Below are 24,716 nucleotides of genomic sequence, written 5' to 3'. Positions count from 1 at the left end.
CTGTTTCCAATCCCAATCTTTCCAAGGCGGTCCATGGGCCGATGGTCTCTCCCGAGTTCGAGGACGGTCTAAGCGGATTTAACTGCGGCGGAGGAGGCGGGTCCACGATGGAGATAGAGTCGAGGCTACAGACGAGAGAGAGAGAGAGAGAGAGAGAGAGAGAGAGAGAGAGAGAGAGAGAGAGAGAGAGAGAGAGAGAGAGAGAGAGAGAGAGAGAGAGAGAGAGAGAGAGAGAAGGGAAGAGAAAAAGAAAAAAATAGAAAGAAAACAAATGAACGATAGGGAAGAGAGAAAAAATAGAAAAAAAATGAATTAGATAAAACAAAAATGGATTAAAATATGAAAGGACGAAAATATCCTTTAACTCTTAGTTTTTGTAACGGAGCTAACGGCTCTAGGTACCAATCTTCGGTCGGGGTTAGAACGTCAGGTACCGTTCTGATATTTTCTAAATGTGAGGTACTGAAGTTTAGAATGGGGCAAAGGTCAGGTACTGTACGGACGATTTTCCCTAAATTTAAAGGCAGTTCAACTTGAATGAAACCTTCCAAAAAATTTGAAAACAGAAAAAGCTTAATCCTTCCAACAGCTTGATCCATTAGAGTCCGCTTTGCGATGTTCCACTTCCCTAAGAGTGAAATCAAAAAATAAAATTAGCATCAATTTAACAGAATCATACTCAAACTAAGAAGCATCAAAGTCAGAAATTGGAACGAAACGAAAGCCTAAACCCTTAAACAAAATCTTTAAATTGGAGGAATCCCTTAATGTCTTGTAGTTTTGGGTCAATTGAAGCATCAAAGTCATACACAAACTATACTTGAAAAACAGAAACGAAAAAATAAAGCCTTATTTTCATAATGTGAAATTGGAATCCCCTAATCCCAACCCTTTGAAATCCCTAAAATCGAAACCCTATTTCAATTTCTTGAAAAACTAAAACCAAAAGAAGAAACCCTAATATCAGAATTTGAAATCGGAATCCTTAAACGGCTAAACCCGAAACAAACCCTTTGAAATCCCCAACCCTCTTATCTCTCACATCTTTTCCAAATCCCCAACCAAGAATCAAAATTGGAATTCAAAAAATTGAAATCAAATTTGGAACTTACCGAGTCCATCTAGACTGACAGAGTCAGCGGCGTTGATGAAAATCTTCCAACCTCGGTCTTTTGCGTAGAGATAAGAGAGTCGAGAGAGATGAGATTTGAGAAAGTCTGAGATGAAATGAAATCGGCCACAGGTAAGTCTTTAGAGCAACTCCAACGATTCCCTATATTTTGATTTTTCTCTACTTTAGGGAAAAATAAGCTTATTTTGTTCTAACAGATTCCCTATAACTATCTCTATTTTAGAGAAAGTGAGGAAAGAGAAAACCAAATTCCCTATATTTACAACAAACTCTAAAATTTTAAGGAAGAATATGGAGATTTTAGAGATTGTTGTAAAATAGGGAATTTGTTGGAGTTAGAGAAGAAAAAGAGGCTAAAGTTTTGACTTTTGCTTCCCTATAATATATAAATTATAGAGAAGCTGTTGGAGTTGCTCTTAGGAGTTTAGGGTTTTCTCCTATTCATTGAAATAAGGTGTGAAAGGTCCTTTATCAGCCAATGACAATTCAACAACCATTAAAAACATTATTAATTTATATCAAACTAACATTAATTTAAATAAAAACTAATTATTTAATTATTTGGCCGGTTCCTTTTTTTTTTTTCAGTCAGTTCAGAGGTCGAACCTAGTCTCGAACATGCAAAATCCTATATGTTTTGGAAAAGTGAATTTTTTTGCCTTGTTTACTTCGGTTCAGTCCCCGAGATGGTTTTCCGAGCCGATTTTTGCACCTCCGATTCAGTTTATGCCCAACCCTTTTATATCATGATTCTGGAATTACTCCTTTGTAATCAAGCCATATGAACTAATCTAGTATTATTTGGATAGTCTAGAATCATTATATTCTGAAAGGCAAACAAACGTAGAAAGCCACGATCTTTTATCTAGAACGAAATCTTATGATCTTTGTCAGTAAGTGGAACTGACAAGATGATCAAACTTGTATCTGAATTTTTTTTTTGAAAGGGTGCGGGTAGAGAAAACGAAATATAATTTTTCTTTACAAACAATTAAATTTATTAAAAGGCTTTCTATCATAGGTGGGGTCTGAACACTTGGACTTCCAAAATGATCAAATATGTACCTAGACTTCTAAAACCATATCAATAAGGTGCTTCCGTCTATTTTCCGCTATTCCTCATTAAGTGCAAAATCAGATATTTCACTCAGATTAATCATTAAAATGACTATTATAACCTCATCTGACGTGCACAAAAAAATTATACCAAATATGCCAGTCCCAAATTGGCGTCTAACTAAGATCAAAGGCAAAAAGATCAACCAGCCATACATCAAAAAGAAGAAAAGATTCCATCTATCTAGGATGAGTAAAATCCTTCACATATGTATTTTTCGTCATTAACCCCTTGCTCTATACGTGAAGCGGAGTACCCAAGCTAGCTCAGAATAAACAAACCATACCCACACCACCATTTTTTTTTTTTCTTGCCTTGCAACTTTTCTCCGTCACTGCTTTTTTTCCATCACCGACTTTTGTTTTTCCATCTAGCTTGCTCTGTCAGCTCAAATCCTAACTAAACTCCTTCCCTTCCATTCCATGACATTTTGTCTGCAAATTCTTCCCATCTGATCAATATTATACACTCCAAAATGCCACTTGTTCTGAGCATGACTTCCCTGAGATGGGTAATAATGCTTCTGTTGATATTGTCAGAGTCCTCATCGTTGCCGCGACGGAGAGAAGAAGCAGCAGCAGCAGCAGGGCTCGTAGATTCTCTGTTTCGTTGTTAGTCTAAGCATTGATTGCTTTGAGCCCATGTTTTTCTCACAAAATTCAGTCATACTCATACCCTTTTGTCCTCAGATCGACCAAAGCAAACCCACTTTTTCTTTATCTTCTTCTTCTTCCTCAGACTAGCTTCTAGTGATTTTTTTTTTCGTGCTTTCTTAATCGAGAGAAATAGGCCCTGGTGGGAGATGAGTATTTTTCCCTACGATTTCTCCATGTCTATCAGAACCAAGAGTTTCAGATCAAAAGCAGAGAAGCCTGATTCCGAGAACCTGACGGAGCTCGTCGACTGAACTTTGCAACTTTGATATGAAATTTGGACCTCTTGTGCAATAATCTCACCGGAAAATTGCCTCAGGTGGGCTCGCTGGTGAACGAAGCCCGATGTCGGAGTACCAAACGGCGCCGTTGCAGGCGACGTAGGTGTCGAGGCGCTCGCCGTTGCGGCAGCGATTCCGACATCGGATCAAGGCAGCAGATCCCGATCTCGAGAGGCTGTAGTCGCCGTTGAGGGCCTCGACGACGGTGTATTTGACGCGGTTCTTAAGGCTCAAGAGGAGGTCGAGGTTCCGGAGGCCGATGTTGGCGACGCGGTTGCTGAGAGAGAGAAAAGAGGTTGTAATATGAGCTAAATCAAAACAAGATATTAAAAACAAGTCAATACTATCTTGACAACAAACTGAATTTTACAATCCGAAAGTTTTATTATCATTGGCACGATCTTGCCACGCTTATGTGGCATGATGTAGCATTTCTTCTGACCATTGTTTTATTTTATAAAATTCACATAACTCATTGCAGGGGAGGGGGATCGATCGAATTTCTTCCATCATTTGGAGTGTCGTAATTGGGATGCCGCAATGGATTTGATTCGCCGATATCCTAACTTAATAAGGGCCAGAATTCCATCAACAGGCATGACAATTCTTCACATGGTAGTCCTTTATAATCCCGGGAACGTGAGTATTGTAAATGAATTGATGCAGTTGATGAAAGCAAAAGACTTGGAAATACGAGACACCAATGATTGCACAGCTTTAACATTAGCTATCGAGCAAAACGTTGACATCCAAATCGCTCATAAAATGGTTGAAAAGAACAAGAGTCTACTTACCATGTGGATAGCCCCTCAGAACAGGATTCCAGTTGGCTACGCTTTTGCTTGGAACAATTGGAAAATGGTCGACTATCTCTATCCTCTCACTCCACCCGAAGCTCTAAACAGTGTCCATGGCGCAGAATTGCTTACCCGCTCCTTTTGCGCACTAAAATTTGGTAGGAATTTCAATTATAATCGTTCTATTACAAACTATATAGGTCCCTTCATTGATCTGTTCCATATAATTTTCTTTCTTTCATTCTATTGCAATGCAGATATGGCATTGGATTTAATTCAACGCTATCCAAATCTGGCCACTGTCAAAGACAACCATGGTGGAACTCCTCTAGCTCAATTGGCCGGTATGCGTTGTGCATTTTTAAGTGGAAGTCAACTTAAATTCTGGGAAAAATGGATCTATAATGGTTAGTGCCTTATTCCTTTTTCTCAATTCATATATGTATTTTTTAATTTGTAGTTTCATATCCCCACTCCACCAATTTTTATAGGATAATGAAATTCGCACTCCTAAATTTACAATTCACGCTCATTTTTTCATTTTTAGAAATAAATTTACACTTCCAACTTTCATTTTTTAGAAAGAAATTTACGCTTCCAAAATTAGGTCCTTACAACAAGACAAAATTTAAATATTAAAAAAGAAAATATGGATTGTGGATTATAAGATAAGGAATGTGAATTTCACTGCTCTTCTTATATTATATATTGCTAATAAGATTCGAACTCAACCTAATTTCACTAGAAGCAACACTATTTGTCACACTTTATGTGTGCTTTTCAGTTAAAAAAATCATCCATTATGCAATTCAACCAAAACAATAACGACATGCTCATAAAGGTCTTCAAAAAGAGGCATTACATAGAGCACACAACAAAGTCTATCTCTAAACATAGAATAAGCTACATAGCACACTCCTAACACATCCACATTTTAGGATTATGCCCTAAACAAAGGAAATTAGTACCTCAAAAGAAAATAAATGGACAACAGAGCCACTATTTCCTTTGCTAACTCTTTACTCAAAGAAAGACAAAAATGGTCATATTCCCCTTTGATAAAGAAGGAACAATGTGTTTTCAAAAAAAAAAAAAAAAAGAAGGAACAATGACCAAAATCAAAAGAAAAAGAGTAGCGCTAGAGATCCCAAAAAATTATACCAAATATGAATCCCAGATGACGTGGCAGCTGCCACATAATCTCTTTTAACTTTTTTTTTTTTATCAAAGAAGAACTTCATTAATAATGAACTGCTTACAACGAGTTTTAGGCGACATCTCTTAACCAAAAATGGCCTCTAGACTTCACACTGGAACTCTATAGTGACTGACTCTAAACTGGCACTACAACTGTATGACAAAGACAAAAAGCGCAGGAGCAGTGAATCCTTGACAGCTCACCTCTCGTCCAGCCAATAAGAACTCTAAACTGGACAACTCACTTGTGTCGACACTAAACTCACCAACCAGAGTCTTCTTGACCAGCTTTGAATCGACCAAGCCAACACTCATTGTGACCTAAACTCGACCAAAAGAATTACCAGACATTCAGACCTGGGACTAAAGAAAACACCATCACCACCCTATTGTCAACACCATCCATCCACCACTGCTCCAAATCGCCATCGCTCCAACTCGATCACAGACAGGAAGGGCCCACTAGAAGGCCAAGGATGATTGTCTATAGTCAGACGTTTTCGCCACCGCTGTTGACCCAACTCTAGAACAGGAACTACCCCGAGACTGTGAAAGAGAAGATTGTCGCTGCCACATCCTTAATAGTGCCTTATTACCGACGACACACCAACTGCCAAACAAACAAAACAAATAGCATTAAAACAAAAAAACCCAGGCCCAAATACCACCAGGCCCAGGCCGGGCCCACACTCAGATTAAGGCCCAGTCCGCCACCACTGGACACTGACCGCCGCCAGCAACATACCATCTTCCCTTCCGCCGTAAACCAGATCAATATCGAACCAGCCATCACCCCTGAAGGAGCGGAGGACAGATCCCATCATCCCGCCACCGGCAGCTCCGCCGCCACCGCCTTGACGCCAACCTTCCATCATCCCCACTACTCAGGCAAGGCGCGCCACCCCACCCCACCCCAGACCCAACCCAAACCTTCCGAATCCGATCGAAGCAAACTGACTGGATCGAAGGCCCGAAGAAACCAGCAAAGCCGCCACCCGGTTATCACCGCCAAGAGACCTCCGAGCCCGCCACTCTAACTCAGAACCACACCCCGCCGTCCGCACTCCTCCCTCGGATAGAGCAATACCGATCCCACTTGCCTGCCGCCAACGTCGATGTCGCCAAACGATCTGGTTTGCTCCGTCATCCCCCGCAATCTCTTCTCCGACTGGACCTCTCACAATCGGGTACTAAGTCCCTTCTGTCCCGTCCGACGACGACGCCGGAGGGCGCGCCGCTAGACAGGCGCTGCTCACTTTCTGTTTTGCCTAGGGTTTTTTTGCTTGTGAGGACTTTAGAGGCTTCCAATGTAACAACAAATGTGAATCTCTTTTAACTTAGTAACTTCCAATGTGTAAATAAAAATTAATTTATTTGAGGAACCAATATACTTTTTGAATTAAAATCCTAATATTAGCAAAACAGAAGAAGAAGAGGAAATAAACTCTACACACAAACAATCAAATTCCAACAATCCCAGTACTAATAGCACCGATTCTTAAAATCACAAGTTATTGTCATCAATTTTTTTGATGCAACTCCTCAATTTGGATTCCATTTAATAGAAAGTGATAGCACCAAAAACTTCACTTGATCTAATTCAAGGAATCATCTAAGCTTTTTAATATTTTGAATGGCAACATACACAATTGTAAAGGAGACAACTCCATTTCAAGTGAAGATTCTTGATCAAAACACTGTTTATATAATCTTAAGAAACAGTTATCAGAGTTGGTCGGTTGCTAGCACATTGGAGGATTTGGCAAGAAGTCTCGTGGTTGTTAGGGTATTGAAAGTAACTTACACATAGATATTAATATTAGAGAAAATTTTACAAACAATACCCGAACTAAGACCTACTCTAAACTTTGGTACCTGACTATGCAAAACTACAAATTCATTACCCGAAGTTTGAAGCCCGACCCAACATTCATACACACCGTCCATGACGGTGTTACCTAACAATCCACATGCTAAATTTGGAGGGGTATTTGGGTCATTTTGTTACCCATACCTTATCTTTTACAGATCCATTCTTCTTCTTTTTTCTTCTTCTTCTTCCTGATCTTTTGCAGATCCTTTCTTCTTCACCTGGGTTAGGTTGTCATTGGAATATGGATTTGAGTGCTTTATTTGATTTGAGCCTATGTTCTTTCCCTCTTGAAAATTAGGAAAATTCTACACAATAATGAGAGAAACATCTAGAAACTTGAAGATTAATAGCAGCTTTGACATGAATCATCTGTGCATAAGATCAAGGAGCATCAAACAGAAACTTCAAGTCTCTACTTTTCCTGAAAAATCTACTACCTTTCTTTCCCAAACTGGTTCTGACGATGGTTGATGGAAGAAGAGATTTGGTATCAGGTGTCCATTTCATATTATGAGAATAAAGAATATGATTGAGAGTGTAGAAGAACCACCCACCATACGAAAGCTTACAAGATTGAAACCTCAGAGTCTTCAAATTCTCACAATACGAAATCAGCCAACCACACACCATCCATCCTATGATCACAGAAACTCAAATCTTCCAACATAGGGGCATTATCATTACCACATAAGCTGAAAATTACCCTACCCAGATCCCTTGTGGTGAAATTCTGAGATAGTGATAGTCTCGTCGTCATCCTCGGACTCAAAACTGCTTGACCAAAACCCTACCACCGCCGTCGTCAAGGTCCCTATACTCGATGTCTTCTCTACTTCTGCTTACGTCGATTTTCCAAAACTCAGGACGTCTTCTCTACTTCCCTCACACCCAAAAAGCTCAAGCTTCACTAGCCTAGTACACTCCTGAGCCAAAATCGTCAACCGGAACAAGCAACGAGCACCAAAAACCCACCATGATTCAGCAAAATCCTCTCCTTGAAGATTAGCTCCACCGAAAACCCAACTCACCATTTCCCTTGTACACAGTCCCGTCATTCTTCTCTTTGAGCTCACACTACCAATGTCTAAGATTGTGATTGCAGAGCCCATCTATGATGGGGGAACATAGGAAAAAAGACCCATTACAAGGTATCTCACTATGGGCAGTAGGATGTTTGACATGTTTGTTGAACTGGGTTTTGGTTGGAATTGAAGATGGACTGAGAAATCAAAGCTAGTGATCGAGTGCTAGGGAGTAGTTTAAACAGTGACTGGACCGAATTACCCCTCAAAATATGCAACATGGTCAGCTAGTTAATGCCGTCATGGACGGCGTGTATGAATGTTGGGTCAAACTTCAAACTTCGGGTACCAAAGTTGTAGTTTTGCATAGTCCGGTACTAAAGTTTAGAGTGGGTCTTAATTCGGATACCGTTTGTAAAATTTTCTCTTAATATTATTCCATTTCTTTTAAACAATTCCAATTATAATCTAATTATTGGGGCTTCAAGAAGATGGGACCTGAGATAAAACCATATGATCATAATTGGTGTGGTTGAGGTTGTTGAGGGTCTTAACACACCAAGGAAGGACGTACATGGATTGAAAATACTAGTTTGATTGCGGAAGTTTTGTCCAAATTGGAGAAAATAACTCTAAAGTTTTCACTCTCTAGCTAAAAAATGGGATACAATGGAGGAAGTTTTGGTTGTAGCTACTGTTTAATAACTAAACACTTTTTTTTTCTCTTAAGAAAAATATAATTTTACAAAAACATATACCATGTGGAAATTATAGGGTGATGATATGGCAAGTGCCATGTCATTTGGGATCTTATTTTGGTATAAGTTTTTTAGATCTCTAGCATTTTTCAAAGAAAAAATAAACCACTAGGAGCGCTCCTCCATCTAATGTTATTCCACTTCTAGAAACTGAAAATTTCACAAACAGTACACCAAGTAAAAGCCACTAATAATTCTTATACATAAAGTTCCAAACCAATCATTTCGGTACACGAAATCTGAAACTCAACCCACTATCAGTACACGACATCAATGACGCCGTTAATTTGACACCAAAATGTCTATTATGCCCTCAGTTTTTTTTTAATAATTTTTTTTTTCTGTTCTTTTTTTTTCCTTCGTTTTTATCTCTTTCTTCTTCCTTCTTCCAGATCCACAGCAAGAAAGAGAGAGTTTTTTTTTAATAATTTTTTTTTTGTTCTTTTTTTTTCCTTCGTTTTTATCTCTTTCTTCTTCCTTCTTCCAGATCCACAGCAAGAGAGAGAGAGAGAGAGAGAGAGAGAGAGAGAGAGAGAGAGAGGGAGAGAGAGGGAGAAGGATCTGAGGAAGGAGGAATCGAATAGATGAAGAAAAATCAGAAAGAAAAAAAGGAAAACTAAAGAACAGAGGTGGGTTTCGAAGTGGGTGAGCTCGGGCTTCTTCTCACATGAAGAATAGAGATGGGTTTCGTGGAGCTGGAAGAAGGAAGAAGAAAGACATAAAAACGAAGGAAAAAAAAAAGAGAAAAAAAAACTGAGGGCATAATAGACATTTTGGTGTCAAATTAACGGCGTCATTGACGTCGTGTACTGATAGTGGGTCGAGTTTCAGATTTCGTATACCAAAATGATTAGTTTGGAACTTTATGTATAAGAATTATTAGTGGCTTTTCCTTGATGTACTGTTTGCGAAATTTTCCCTGATTTATTAGATGAGTAATGCTACATACACACAAAAGTTATACAAAAAATAAATACTAAATTATGTGGCATCTACCACGTCACCTTTAATTAAATAATTTTTAATATATCTATTATTTTTATTTTTAAATTAGCCTAAAAATTTAATAATCATAAAAATAAAAATAATACCTTCCTTATTATAATCACTGATCATCAAGGTTTCATCCAAATCTTCCACGGATGTATGTGGATGAACCAAACCACCTTTGTTGGAGATGGCACAATAATCTGCCCACAAGAATATTGCCAGCAATTGTCTGCCTAAAAACTTCCACTCCAAGAACATTTGCAATCATCTGCTCTTGTTCAGTTCAAGTTCAAGTTCTTATCACTCCGGCCTCTTAAATTATGTTAATTATGTCTCTTTCATTTTCTTGATAGGTATACGAATTGAAGGGTCCCCTCCAATCGATAATCAATGGTGTTGCATTTTCCCAGGTAGGCTTCAAGTACATTTGTTAGCCAAAGAGTGCAAAATGCAATAATTTTTTTTTATACATTTTATTCTAACAATGTGTGTGTGTAACGGGAGAACTTCTACTGAGAACTTTCTAATCAAAGATTTGGAAGACCCACTTTTCAATTACATTATTGTAAATCAACCGTAAGATGTTTATGTATGCATGAGTAGATGACTGCTGAAAAATTTCTTCTAAATTGCTAATCGTTAAGGTACCAAATAATCCAAATTTGTCAAACCTGAATTGTTCATGTTCATAAATAATAAATCATGATTATGAATGTCTTAACAATTTCTAATTTAATTAAAAATTTTCATAACTGATTTACATATGAATATCAAAATATCTAACGGTTGATTTGCGAAAATGTTATCGAAAAGTATGTCTTACAAGAAAGTTCTCATTTTGGTTCTCATCAGAAACTCTCTCGTGTATGTAAAGCAGGCTAACACGTGCACTCTTATTTGTGATCATAAGAGCAAGTCCATCTGTTGGGTCACCGGGTCACTTACCATTCATTGCTTTTTATATTTATTTTTACCCTCTGGGTCATGGGCACAATTTTCAAACTGACCTGGATCACTCTGGGTCACTTTCTGAGTCAATTTCATGACCTACAAACTGACTCGGTGACCTAGGTCAGTTTGGAAACTGTGCTCGTGACACAGAAGGTGAAAATAAACACTAAAAAGCAGTGAATAATAATTGACCCGGTGACCCAATGGGTGAACTTGCTCTAACCAGACTGTGTTTTTTAGTTACCTAAAGTTTGATTTACTAAGATTGACACCCAGTATACAACAATTCCGCCAATAGAATTTGAAGGCGTTAAAAAACTAAACAAAAGGATCTGATTATGAACTCTAACATAAGTTATCATAGACAAGTTTGCGGCGTAATAAGTAGGGCTCGATCTTGCATTTGAGTGGTCAAGTGTTTGACCCTTTCCAAATGCATTGAGGTAGCAGTTTTGAATTAAAACTCTTATCTCGATCAGTTCAACTTAAACCTAACCTTTAGTTTATGAGAACCGAAACCAGACTAAACCCAGTCACTTGGTTCAATTGTGCACAGCCGAACGTTCAGTTCTAGCTACCTCAATTTTTCATTTGACAAGGTTCCATTCAACCGGTTTCAGCTCAGTTGGTAATAAAACAGTCAGCTCTACTCTATACCGTGTTCAACAATAAAGGACTTCCCCACTACCGAAAAAAAATAACAATAAAGGACTTCCAAACCAAAACAACGAGCTAACTCACATTTGAAGAAGATATGAGTTATAGTTACCTCGTTGCCATTGAAAAAAAACAAAAAACAAAAAACAACACCCTCTTCGAACTACCATACCTCGTCTCATAAGGTTATACTTCACCATCACGAAGTTCTTACAACAATTATGTAGGAAGTGATAGATCTTATTAGGTGCGCCCAGCCCCAAACCTGCTTCCATACATTAGAACTCACACTAGCTAAGCTCGAGCCCCAAACCTCCTTAGTTATTCGATAATCCGACTTTACGATAAAGTTTCATGCTTTGTGAAGTGCCATCACTACATCCCCATTTACTTATCAGCACTGACAAAATAGTTTGAGCAATTTCTCGCTCAAAAACAACTAACAAACAAGTTTCATCTTCATTGCTGGCCGGGCCCGTCCTGAATTTTCAGAGGCTTGGAGCAAAATAAAACAAATAAAGAAAGAGAGTTCCCTGAGGTTCGAACCTAGGTCCTGGCAATTAAAAATCTAAATGAGGCCTATTAATTACAGGATTAAAAAAAAAACATATATTAAAAAACTTGGTAAAAAAGAGATGATAAAAATGAACAAAAACAAAAATAAGCCCCTCAAAGGGCCGCCCCTGATCTCTAACAGTGAAAGCTGTTTTTGTAGCTAAATTATCTAAAAGTTAAATTTAGTTAGTTAATTTCTTACTTTTGCTCCAGCAGTGTTAGCTAAATTAAAAAAATTGAACGTGTAGTGTTTAACTTTTTGTTATTTTCTATCACCTATCTAGCTAAATTTAGCTAGAGATTTTAGCAAAAGTCAAATTTGACTTTCATATAGCTATTCTGCTGGGGTGCTAAACTATCTACAATTAGTCAAAATTATAACTTTTTGTTGAAATAGCTAGTATGTTGTGTAGAAAGTGATTTTCATTGCCTTTGTTTATACAACTATACATCTTATATAGCAGCAGATATGCTGCTGTTACATAGAGAGAATAAAATGCATTTACAACAAATATAAAACAAATCCTAAACTGATGCTATCACAGTAATTACACAGTAAAGCAGAAACGGTAGCCTAGGTTATGGCTTGATTGTAGCCAATGATTTATGCTCTCTAACATTCCCCCTCAAACTTGACGGTCTTGGACAGACAAGTTTGTGAGTAAGAAGAGCATGACGGTGCTTGTGAAGTGGTTTTGTAAGAAGATCGGCTGGCTGATCAATGGATGGTATAAAGCAAACACGATGACTACCAAGAGCCACCTTCTCACAAACATAGTGATAATCAAGTTCAATATGCTTAGTGCAGGCATGGAATACTGGATTAGAAGCCATGTATGTTGCACTAAGGTTACCATAATGCAGTAGAATAGGAAATTGGATGTGTGCACCCAGTTCATAAAGTAGGAAGGCTAACCAAGTGGTCTCGGCACTAGCATGAGAAAGAGCCCTGTATTCAGACTCGGCGCTAGAACAAGCAACGATAGGCTGCTTTCTGGAACACCAAGAGATCAAGTTAGTGCCGAGATAACAAAAATAGGCAAAGGTAGATCGGCGAGAATCAAGACAACTAGGCCAATCAGTATCCGAATAGGCAGCAAGATGAGTAGGTTGACGTTGGGGACTAAAAAACAAGCCATGATCAAGAGTCCCTTTGATGTAGCGAAGAATACGTTTGGCAGCAATCAGATGTAGTATGCAGGGGTGACTCATGAACTGAGAAATAGAATTCACTGCATAGGCAATGTCAGGGCGAGTGATTGTCAAATATTGGAGAGAGCCAACAATTGCTCGAAATGTTGTAGGATTGGCAAGAGAGTCTCCTTCGGTGGCAGTAAGGATGGCCTTGGCAGACATGGGTGTGCTAACCGGTTGACTAAGCAACATATCATGCTTCACAAGTAGATCATGGGCATACTTGAGTTGGTTGATGTGAAGTCCATGATTGTGAGAGGAGACCTGTAAACCAAGGAAGTAATGCAGAGGACCAAGGTCCTTAATGTCAAAACCACAGCCCAATGCATCAATAACTCCTTGGAGAAGCTGATTGTCACTACCCGTAACCAGTGGCGGAGCCAGGAATTTAGGTTCACTGGGGCACAAAAAAATATATATATAAAAACATACAAAATGTTTAAATATAATTTCTATCTATTACAAAGATTTTTCCTCGACGATATTTCATATTTTGAAATCGTTGCATGATGGTCTCATTATCTATATACTAGTAAAAATGTCTTTCTCAATATGAAATCAAGTAATCATTCATAAAGTTTTCACCCATTTGACTACGTAAACGAGTCTTTACAATGTTCATAGCAAAAAAATACTCTCTCTACACTTGCAATCGCAACTGGTAAAATCAATGCTAACGTCAAAAATAAGTACACCGGTGGATATGTCACATCTATTTTGGTCTGAACCATATGTCACAGATTTTTATTATATATTTTTAGAATTTTTTTATTAGATTTAAAAATTTGTAAGTAATAAGAAAATAAAAATCTTTAATTGTAACAATTTCTATTATTGATGTCAAACAAATTTGGGAAAGAAAAATATTGTATAATATTACTAAAAGGTCGGACGTGTGCTTCCTCAAACAATTCCATCAAAAAATTAACCCAAAACAAAACAAAAGAAGAGCTCCAGAGCAGAGCACGTGAAGTTGATGATTAAGTTCAGAAAAAAATAATATAAAAATATATAATACAAATCTGATATTAATATAATATTAAACTATATACATATATTAATGTCTTTTTTTAAATCTGAGTGGGGCACGGGACCCAGTGGGCCCCTGCCTGTAACCACAATGTCGTCAACATACAACAAAAAATAAATAGTGTGTACTCCATGACGAAAAATGAATAGAGAAGAATCTGCCAAACTTTGAACAAAACCAACCGACAATAGGAAAGACGTCATTCAGTGAAACCAAGCACGAGGAGCTTGCTTGAGACCATAAACGTGAGATGGCTGGGTTGGATCAATGAACGCTGGTGGTTGAGTCATATATACATCCTCCTTGAGAAAACCATGAAGAAATTCATTCTTGACCTCTAATTGACGAAGTGACCAGCCTCTAGATACAGCAAGACAAAACACAATTCGAATAGTGGCAGGTTTAATCACAGGACTGAAGGTTTCTTCATAATCAATACCTTGTTGTTGATGAAATCCTTTAGCCACAAGACGGGCTTTGTGACGTTCTACTGTGCCATCTGGATTATGCTTCACTCGGAACACCCATTTGCAGCCAACTGTATTCTGTGATGGAGAGGAAGGAACAAGGGTCCAAGTGTTGTTTTTCAACAGAGCATTAATTTCATCAGCCATGGCAGCACGCCACACTTGTTGTTTGGGTGCCTCAGTGTAACTGGTAGGTTCAGTAGAAGCAAGAGTAGTAAGAAGGGCACGAGGAAGAGGGTACTTCACTATGCCATCAGTGCGAACTCTTTGCTTAATAGTGCCATCCTGAAGGCGTGTTGTCATGGGATGAATGGGTGGAGGGACTGGAGGAGCTAGTGCAAGAATTGGTGGGCGGCGACCGGAGGAGCGTCATTGGTTAGTGGCTGAGCAGCGGTAGACTAAGCAGGTGGGTCAGATGCAATGTTAACTTGATCAGCAACTGGGGTAGGAGACATCACCGGTGGTTGCGCGGCAAGAGCGGAATCCGGTGAGGGAGGTTGGGATGCTGTCAGCTGACGATGAGGACGACGCCGACTGTACTGGAGAACTGGTGCTAGGGGCGACTGAGGCCAAGGGGAAGTCGATGACGAATGAGGAGCACGGGATGCCGGCGGAGATTGAGGAAGAAGGGATGCCGGCGGTGACTGAGGAGGATCCTGGCCGAATGTCAGGCTGGAGAGGGGAGAACCGCGGGGGACGGAGGGAGGTGAGGATGGAATTGCCGAAGAAGGTAGCATGAGATCTACTAGGCCAGTGGTAGGTGGAAGGCAGTAAGGGACGACCGAAGGAGCACGACTGGTGGGCGGCGGCGGCGACGGCAGTTGGGTAGGTGATGAAGGACGCGGAAGCACGAGAGTTGTGGAGGGCGGGTCTAATGCGAGAGACACTGTGGGTGAATGTTGACCAGATTTTGGACTTGGGGTATTGGGCTGTGAACTTGGGCTGCTGGAAATTGAGGCTGTTGAGGTAGGAAGTGGACCTCCACTGGTCAAAAGTTGGAATTCCAGCGGGCCAGGAAGTGGTACCTGCAAATTTTTGTATGGAAAAGATGTTTCATTAAATAAAACATGCCTAGAGACATAAACACGATCAGTGGTGGGATCTAGACAACGGTAACCCTTATGTTGAGGACTGTAACCCAGAAACACACACTCTATACTACGACTCAAGAGTTTGTTGGAGACATAAGGACTAAGATGAGGAAAACAGGAACAATCAAAGACTCAAAGAGAGGAATAAGAAGGAGGATGACCATGGGGACGTGTATGAGGAGTATCCCAATTTAGAGTAGGAGTGGGAAGAAGGTTAATGAGATATACAGAGGTGAGAATAGCTTCAGCCCAAAGATTTTGAGGAGCACCCGAGGTGAGAAGGAGAGTGTGAGTCATAGTGGCAATATGTCGATGTTTTCTTTTAGCAAGGCCATTTTGTTGGGGAGTGTATGGGCAAGAAAATCGTTGTTAGATGCCTAAAGAGTCACAGAACTGGGAGAAGGCATTGTTGACATATTCTGTACCATTGTCACTTTGGAGGTATTGGACAGAACTGTGGAAAATATTTTGAATCATGGCAACTAATTTTTGAAAGTGAGTAAGGACCTCATTTTTCCGGCGCATAGGATAGAGCCATGTATAACGAGAGTATTCATCTGTGAAAAGAACATAATATTTGAAACCAGTGACAGACAAGGTAGGAGACATCCAGACATCACTATGAATTATAGAAAATAAAGAAGAAGTGGAAATATTTTTGGAAGGAAAAGGTAATTGATGGGACTTGCTAAATGCGCAAGTATTGCAAAAAGAATTAAAAGAAAGTTTGGAGCCAAGAGTAGATCCTAAACGAGCTAAAACAAAAGAGGAAGCATGACCTAAGCGATTGTGCCAAAGAGACGAGTGAACAGAGGAGAGTGCATGAGGAACTGTGGACTCGGAAGACAAGCGTAGTGGGTAGAGACCATCTTTGCATGGGCCCTGAAACAACAAGCGACCAGTATGTAAACAATAGATTTGATAGAAATCTGGAGCAAATAGGAAGAAAACAAGATTGTCCTTGGTGAAACGAGCAACAAAGAGAAGATTTTTACGAATTGACGGAATGCGAAAGACATTTTGTAGAGAGAAATTAGAAGAACCTAACGACAAGGGGAGGTTACCAGTATGGGAAACGGGCATTGAGTCCTCATTACCCATATATACACTATGAGGCCCTCCATAAGATTGGGGATTGTTGATAGGCATGGCTGTCATGTGGTGGGTTGCACCGATGTCCGGGTACCAATTTGGATCAGCAGCATAGTGGACCCCAGCAAAATAGGGAGCAATACTTGGGCTGGATGACCTTTGTGGGCATGGAGAAAAAGTGGAAGCCCAGGTAGGAGAAGAGAACATGTGATGCTGCATGACGTAGAGAGGCCAAATCTGATATGGTCTGATCAGGAAAAGCCAAACAATTGCAGGGAGGACTGCAAAATGATGTCAGCGAGGCCTGGGACGGAAGTAATGCAGGCAATCTAAAGGCGGTCTGGATTGAGAAGGTTGCTGGTCTTGGCTGCAAAATGATTGTTGTTGCTGAGAGAGGATTAGTGCTGCTGAGAGGCAGGAATATTGGAAAAGGAAGAAGGAGGATTGCTACTGGGAAAAAGGAAAACGAAGAGATGCAAGAGGACAAGATTGAAGAACAATACGTGAGAAGAAGATTACACACAGGTAAGGATCCAAGACCTAGGCTGATACCATGTAGAAAGTGATTTTCATAGCCTTTGTTTATACAACTATACAGCTTATATAGCAGCAGATATGTTGCTATTACATAGAGAGAATAAAGTGCATTTACAACAAATATAAAACAAATCCTAAACTGATGCTATCACAGTAATTACACAGCAAAGCAGAAACGGTAGCCTAGGTTATGGCTTAATTGTAGCCAATGATTTATGCTCTCTAACATGTTGGAGATGCCCATTGCCGGTATCCGCATTTATTTAGTCTAGAGCTCTATCTAGAGGATTAACATACGGTGCTATAAGAAGAGATATATTAGTATACCTAAAGTAGAAAATATGCATACAATATTTCAAGGTCTAAATCCAGTTTACCTTAGGGGCAGAAATCATGTTAGTCCTTGATGTCTTTTCTTTTTTTTAATCAGGATCATCCCTGAACTTCTCAAATACATCATTCGTATCCAATTCTCAGAAATCCATCAAATTGTGACGTCAGATGAGGATGTGGCACCGACAGCATAGCCCACTTTCAGTTTTTCCACCCAAAAGAACGATTAAATTCCCAAAATAACCTTTGAAAAAAACAAAGCTAAAACAAATTTGGTCCAAACCATATATTTTTGATCAAATGTTTTAATTGATTTTATGCATAGAATATGAAAGTAATATTCAATATCAACAAACTCTTGTGATGATATAAGTCCATCTGTATATCGGTATGTTTCTACCTCTCGTAAGAGAGTTTTCTCCTCCGTCTCTCTTCTTGGCTAGCGGCGGTGGGATATCTACGATCTGGCAGGATGGGTTTTCCTCCTTGTCTGATCCAAGTTGTGGTGATGAAGGCGGGGTAGTCCGACGACATCTACCTAATTTCCTCTCTCAAGCCCCGGATGGTGGCCATGAGGATGATTTGGTGCCTAACCAGAAATGGATATGCAGCAGTGGGTTTGTGGTTGAAGTGGATGGCGGTGTTTGTTGCTTGACGATGCTTTGGGTTGTGGCAACTGAGGTTTGTAGGCGATTGTGGGGCTTGGCTCGGGCATGGACTTTGGTTGGCTTGGTTCCGAGTCGGAGGTTCTCGTTGGGATTCCCATTCGACGGGGGTGGTGGGGCTAACTTGGCCGTGGTGGTCAGGGTGATTTGGCTAACGGTGGTGGCCGGATGGACTTTTACGGCGGCGGCTGGCTGGAGCTTTTTGCAAGCTTTGTGGAACCCTAGCTTTGTTGGGCTAGGGTTCTTAATGGCTTGGGTTGGAATATGGTGGACTCGATTGTTTTCGGCCCACCTGAAAATTAAGGTTTTATTTTATATTTTATTTTTAGTCATTATTCCTCTTTTTTATAAGGGGGTCTGACTAGACTATTGGTTCTTTTTTAATTTTAGTTTGGGTCGCAAAAACTAGTGCCTTAGTTGTTACCTTTTATGCCTACTTCGAGGTTTCTGGTTTTTGTTAGAATAATGGTGCGTGTATTTCCTAAAAGGTGGGTGTACTAGGGACTTTCTGAGATGCTATTCGTTTAGAATAGGGTTTTTTGAGGTTCTAAGGAACAATTGCTTTCTGTTGACCCCATCACGATGTTTCATTCTTGTACTGCTTGCTGAATTTAATGAAAGAGCTGACCTATTTTCGTTCAAAAAAATATTTTTTTGATCAAGAAAAAAAACATTAACAAGAACCATATGTCGATCAAATGCTACAACTGAAAACATAATTAAATATAGAATTAAAGGCCAAAATTAAGCACCTTCAACAATATAATTGATATTGATAAAACCCTATGGAAAAAAAAAAAAAAAACTGATATTGAATTATTGATAAACATATCCAGAATTAAAGCATACTAATTAATAATAGTTTGATCCTCAAATGATCCAATAATAAAAACCAGACAAAGTAGTACTCTAAGGCTATGTTTGTTACATGGGACTGGACTGGATTGGAGTAACTTATGTAAGAAAATAAGACTCATCCCATGTTTGGCACACATGAGGACTCAATTAAATGAGATTAGAGAGTCCCCGCATCAGCTCCCAACCTTCTTACATAGAATCCCCAAATCTCATCGGACTATGGAAGCACGGGCTTCAACAACGCATTAGTCTCTCCTTCCCTTTTGCGCGCTTCAGCCTTATCTCTCCTTCTCTTTCGCGCTTCAGCCTCGTCTCTCCACTCTCGATCGCACATCATCCTCCTTGAACTTCTAGGTTCAATTTCTTTTCTTTGTCATGCTCCTTTTGCTTTGATTCTGATTCACTCTTCCCTTCGACCCCATCTAGCTTCTTCTTCTCATGTATTAACTGTGATTTGTTAAATTAAAGACTGGATTTATTTTCTATTAACAATTGTTTATGGGTTGTAACAATTGATGTTTGGGTAGCTTGATTTGCTAAGAATTGATCAATTTCAAGATTGGGTTTTTTTTTTCTTTTAACAATGTCTGTGTTTTTATCTTCTTCTTTAGTTGGTTGTTTTCATTGATTTTGGATGTTGATCAATTCTGGGTTTTTTCTTTCTTTTAACAACGTCTGTGTTTTTATCTTCTTCTTTGGTTGTTTGTTTTCATTGATTTTGAATGTTGATCAATTCTGGGTCAAGTAACTGTAACTGGTCACGTAACTGACCATGTAATTGACCATGTCACTGACCAAGTAACTGTAACTGGTCATGTAACTGGTCACGTAACTGACCATGTAACTGACCATGTCACTGATCAAGTAACTGTAACTGGTCATGTAACTGGTCACGTAACTGACCATGTCACTGACCAAGTAACTGTAACTGGTCACGTAACTGACCAAGTAACTGTAACTAATCACGTAAGCGATACAATTTCTGGATTTCTCTTCAGCTTTCTCATTCCAATTTGTCTTCAGATTAGGATTTGTCTTCAGCTTTCTCATTCCAATTTTCTTTTCTTCTCACAAACTCATAAAATCGTTCATGTCTCTACAAATTACCAACTTTTAGTCCAATACACAAACAAACATGGACTAGGACTATTTTGACTATTCTGCTCTTTAGTCCTAAACAGTCTCAAACATGGGTCAGGTATTAACATAGCATATCCCAAGTTAGAAGAGTCCTAGACTATTATAGGAAATAAGGTGAGAGATAATAGTCCCACGTAACAAACACCACCTAAGAGGATGGAGATGAACTCAAATAAAGTCTACCAAATTCATGAGAGCCTTGAAGAAGAACTAGAGCCAGTACCTAATCAATAACAGAATGCAAATAGTGATGTCATGTCGTTCATCAATATGAGGATTTGCTTGGACCAACGACTGCCTGTAAAATTCCTGTGACCCAATACTTGAAATTGATGAGCTTCTTCCTCTCATCCCTAGCTTGATCATCTTTCAGACTTAACCCCATTCGAGCGAGAAACCTGTGCTCATTCAGTACAGCCAGTGCATTGCAAAATAGCAGTCCAGCCACAAATTAATGATCACCCATACAACCCACTTTCACAATCACCCAAAACATATAATTCCAAACAAAATACAAAATTGTATACACACTGACCTTGAAGATAAGAAGGCGAAAGTGTGGGATTGGTGGCCTTCTAATACAGCTGATTGGTCTCCAATCACGAGTCGATGATGAAAGGAGCAGCAGAGCAGAACTCCCCTTCAGCCACTGCCACATTGGTCAAGCCGCAATCAGTCTCCTAAGCTCTGATTATGGCTTCAAGACCTCCGACAAATCGGACCCAATGTCATCTTCTAAGCCTCCAAATTTCGATCTCGAATCTACTGGACCCTCCTCCAAATCAACTCGCACCTTTAATTCCTTCAATGCGCCCTTCTCTGACGTTCACAACTCAATCTTCTATACCCCCAAAGCCCAAGATTTTGAGCGAGTTGAAGTGGATGAGTCCGGAACAAAACGGCGAACATCATCATCTGCGGAGTCCAAGGTGGAGCGGCAGTTGAGGAGGCAGTTCTCGACAGGAGAGAAGGCAGAGAGGGTGAGGGTAGAGAGATAAAGAGAGAGAGAGAGAGAGAGAGAGAGAGCGTGGTTTTTGTAGTGAAACACCATCGGAGGTGGAAGATTCGACAAGATTGAGCTTCGGGTTTAAATAGTGAGATATCCATTTTGGCCTTAGTGTGGGTTAAAAATCAGAAAAATGGGTCAGGCTGTCGGTGCCACACCATCATCTGACGTCACAATTTGATGGATTTTTGAGAATTAGACACCAATGATGCATTATCTTGATTAAAAACAAAGATTAGGGACTAACATGATTTCAGCCCCTAAGTTGGAGAAAGCAAACTGAATTTAGTTAATATTTTAACCAAAATAAAACTAAACACATAAAAAATTTACCAAAATCAAACTGAACTGACTGGTCAATAAACGAACCGAATCGAGATTTGCATTGCAATTTTCGGTTAGTTTTTATGACAAACCGATAAATCGAACCAAACTACCAGTGTACAGTTAGTTAAAATTTATAATTTTATTAGATAACAAAAATCCGATTCTGGGTTTTGCTTTGGGAGGGTTCAACGTAATTTTATACGTATACTATCAGTAAATAGAATAAAAACTTTGGTAAGTTCTTATGATTCAACTAAAGGGCATATAATTTGTATATTATAAGTGGTCAATTACTATGAGTTTCTCATTTATTTTATAAGCTCTCAAGCACTAAATCACCGTCCCTTTTTTTTTCTTTTTTGGTTAACAGAGGGCCAGAAAGGTCAGCAAAAGAAAAAAGAAAAAGCTAACTAAACAGCATCAGAATCATGCCCAATTTTCATCTTTTGTGATCTACCAACAGAATCCAGATCATCCAAGTAAGCCTGCAAAGCATGAGGAGGAGGGTCAGCAAATTCAATCACTCCATAGTCATGGTTAATACTGTTTTTGGCCAAGCAGTCAGCCACCATATTGCACTCTCTATAAATATGATTAAGAGAAACTGTCCCTTTTTTTTTTTAATAGAAGTTGATTGCATTAGTAATCAAGCCATGAAGACTTTTATTGCAACACATACATCCATACCCACAATATGCCAATACTTTTGAAAGAAAAACGGAGACATACAATCAGTCTCGGGCTCTTTGAATGGTGCATTTGAAACAACGCAGCCTTGATTTCATCCTCAGTGTATGGCTGAAGACGGGCGTCATTCATCTCAGTAGTTACCCTCGGCGAAGTGGCCGAAATCACTTCATCAATGGCCTCCACATTAACCCTACTGCTAGTGAAAACTTGCTTGTAATAGTTCACTAATAAACCTCTAACAATGACAGGGTGAGTCTACCAAACACCTTGACCATCTTTCAAACCCTTAATTGCATTTCTGGTATGTCTATTAGTAGCCTTCCTGTGAAAAAAAAGCCAAGTTACGATCTCTAATATTTTTCTTGCTGAGCCAGAAGCTGAATAAGTTTGACATGAAGGAGTCTTCGCTCCTCATATTGCTTTGGAGAGTATAGTTCTTTCATGATGTCATTAAGCTTTTCTTGTACTATACGCAACTCGACCTTTTGCTTCTCGGTTCACATTAAAATTGTGGATATTAAGTTTATTTGGATAACTATTAACTTACAGTAAAACCTCTATAAAGGAATAATGTTGGGACTACGGAAAATTATTACTTTAGAGGAGTTATTATATTATCGATAAATAAATTTATTCATTTATCAATAAATGAATATTTATTACTACAGAGAGAGTTCTATGTTATTCCTCGTTGAATTATATAACATAATCTAATTTGATTAAGTTGTCTATCGAAGATAATCAAGATCCAAATGACAATTATGCTATACCAAATATTTATTCAAATGAGACGCTTCAAGCAATGATAACTTTGAATAACTACTTGCTAGAAAATAAAAAAAAATACCAAACCTGGTGCATGCATTGCAATAAATTGAGTATGAAGTTCAATTCAATTAAGACACAAAGAAAAAGCAAAGGACTATACAATGATATTCTGAGAATTGTTAAATTGAGAAAATATAAAATGTTAAAAGTTCTTTAATTATTATGTATTTTGAATTTTTATATAGTATTTTTTTTTTATATTTCATCAATTATTAATGTTTGAGCCCAAAAGTGACTTTGGGCTAGGTCCAAGAAGGACAAGCACCATGGGCTGAACTAGCGGCCCAAGCTGGAAAGGACTCACCTCGCGCCGTGCGGGAAACCAAATGGAGATTCCCGCGAGAGCCCAAAATGGAGCCCATGACCCGCGGTGGTGAACAGTAATCATCAAGATTCCTTGCACACATGACTATTGAAGGGAAACAGTGAAGGCTTCCCTGCAAATAAAGGAATATGTTGGGCATATAGGACCACGCGATCACCTTTTATCGCAGAAAAGCAGGAATCTATCATCATGACTATACTAGTGCGTGACCATGATGGAATTCTTGCGAGGATGAGCTTAAATAGTATATCCCAATTGCCTGCATCCAATAGGGGGTCAGCTTTACTCTTATTCTAAGCATATCCAGATTAATTAAACAATTAATCTGAGATATTCGCTATGACTCCCGAGGTAATGCGTCTACAGGTCATATACTCCTGATCTATAATAGAATATTCTACATTCTTCCAGCAAGAATAGCCTATATAAAGAGGCTAGCACGAAAGAGCAAGAAGACAACCAATTCATCAATTAATCTCTATGATTATCCAATCCCCAGAGGTGAGCAACCCCTCTCCTTCTCTTACCGATGATCACACTCCAGTCCCAGTATCCTAAGGAGCCGACTATCAGTGCCACCAAACCCTCTATCAACGTGCTTCGATGCTAGTCTCCTCGGGAGCCGACTGTAGTACCGCGACCACAACGGTTACAGAACCAGCCAAGCAAGGGTAACGCCCTTGCAAACCAGCTAAGCTAAAGTCACGCTTTAGCAAGTTCTCCCCACTTCCCAGTGATTTTCGCTTTGCTCGATCTACGACATCGAGTATCGATTGTGTGATTTTGAAGAAACATTTCTCCTCACTCGGATCTTCCTTGAGAAGATTTCTCCTCACTCGGATTTCCCTTGAGCCAATAGTCAACATTTGTTCGCGGGGAAAATATTTGTCCGCGAGGAACACGGTGATAGAATTCTCGCGGAGCTCAAGGAGAAATTCTCGCAGAGCTCAAGGAGAAGGCCAACGAAATCTTCACAAGAAATATTTGTTCGCGAAGAACATTTTCGCCAAGCTCAAAGAGATTTCTCCTCACTCAGATCTCTCTTGAGAAGATTTCTCCTTACTCAGATCTTCCTCAAAGGAAAAAGTGAGTGAGGCTTCGTGGGGAACAAGGAGATAGGATTCTCGTCAATGTTTGAAGAAGCTTAGCA

At 39.3% G+C, this 24,716-nt stretch overlaps 1 protein-coding gene across 7 annotated transcripts in view; it reads left to right on the top strand.

Moving 5' to 3' along the window:
- Positions 1–24,716, top strand: part of LOC112179015 — a 40,727-nt gene that overhangs the window by 5,609 nt on the left and 10,402 nt on the right. For 6 of the 7 annotated variants that reach the window (XM_040511238.1, XM_024317310.2, XM_024317311.2 and 3 more), the window contains 3 exons: positions 3,665–4,138; positions 4,238–4,387; positions 10,174–10,230. In XM_040511238.1, the coding sequence (XP_040367172.1) occupies positions 3,665–4,138; positions 4,238–4,387; positions 10,174–10,230 (681 nt within the window). Of the gene's footprint in view, positions 1–3,221; positions 3,479–3,664; positions 4,139–4,237; positions 4,388–10,173; positions 10,231–24,716 lie in introns of all 7 variants that reach the window. The other variant, XM_024317313.2, reaches the window with a different exon arrangement.

This window comes from Rosa chinensis, chromosome 7, assembly GCF_002994745.2.
Source record: "Rosa chinensis cultivar Old Blush chromosome 7, RchiOBHm-V2, whole genome shotgun sequence".
Classification (NCBI taxonomy): domain Eukaryota; kingdom Viridiplantae; phylum Streptophyta; class Magnoliopsida; order Rosales; family Rosaceae; genus Rosa; species Rosa chinensis.
This window is presented reverse-complemented; position numbering and strand designations above follow the sequence as displayed.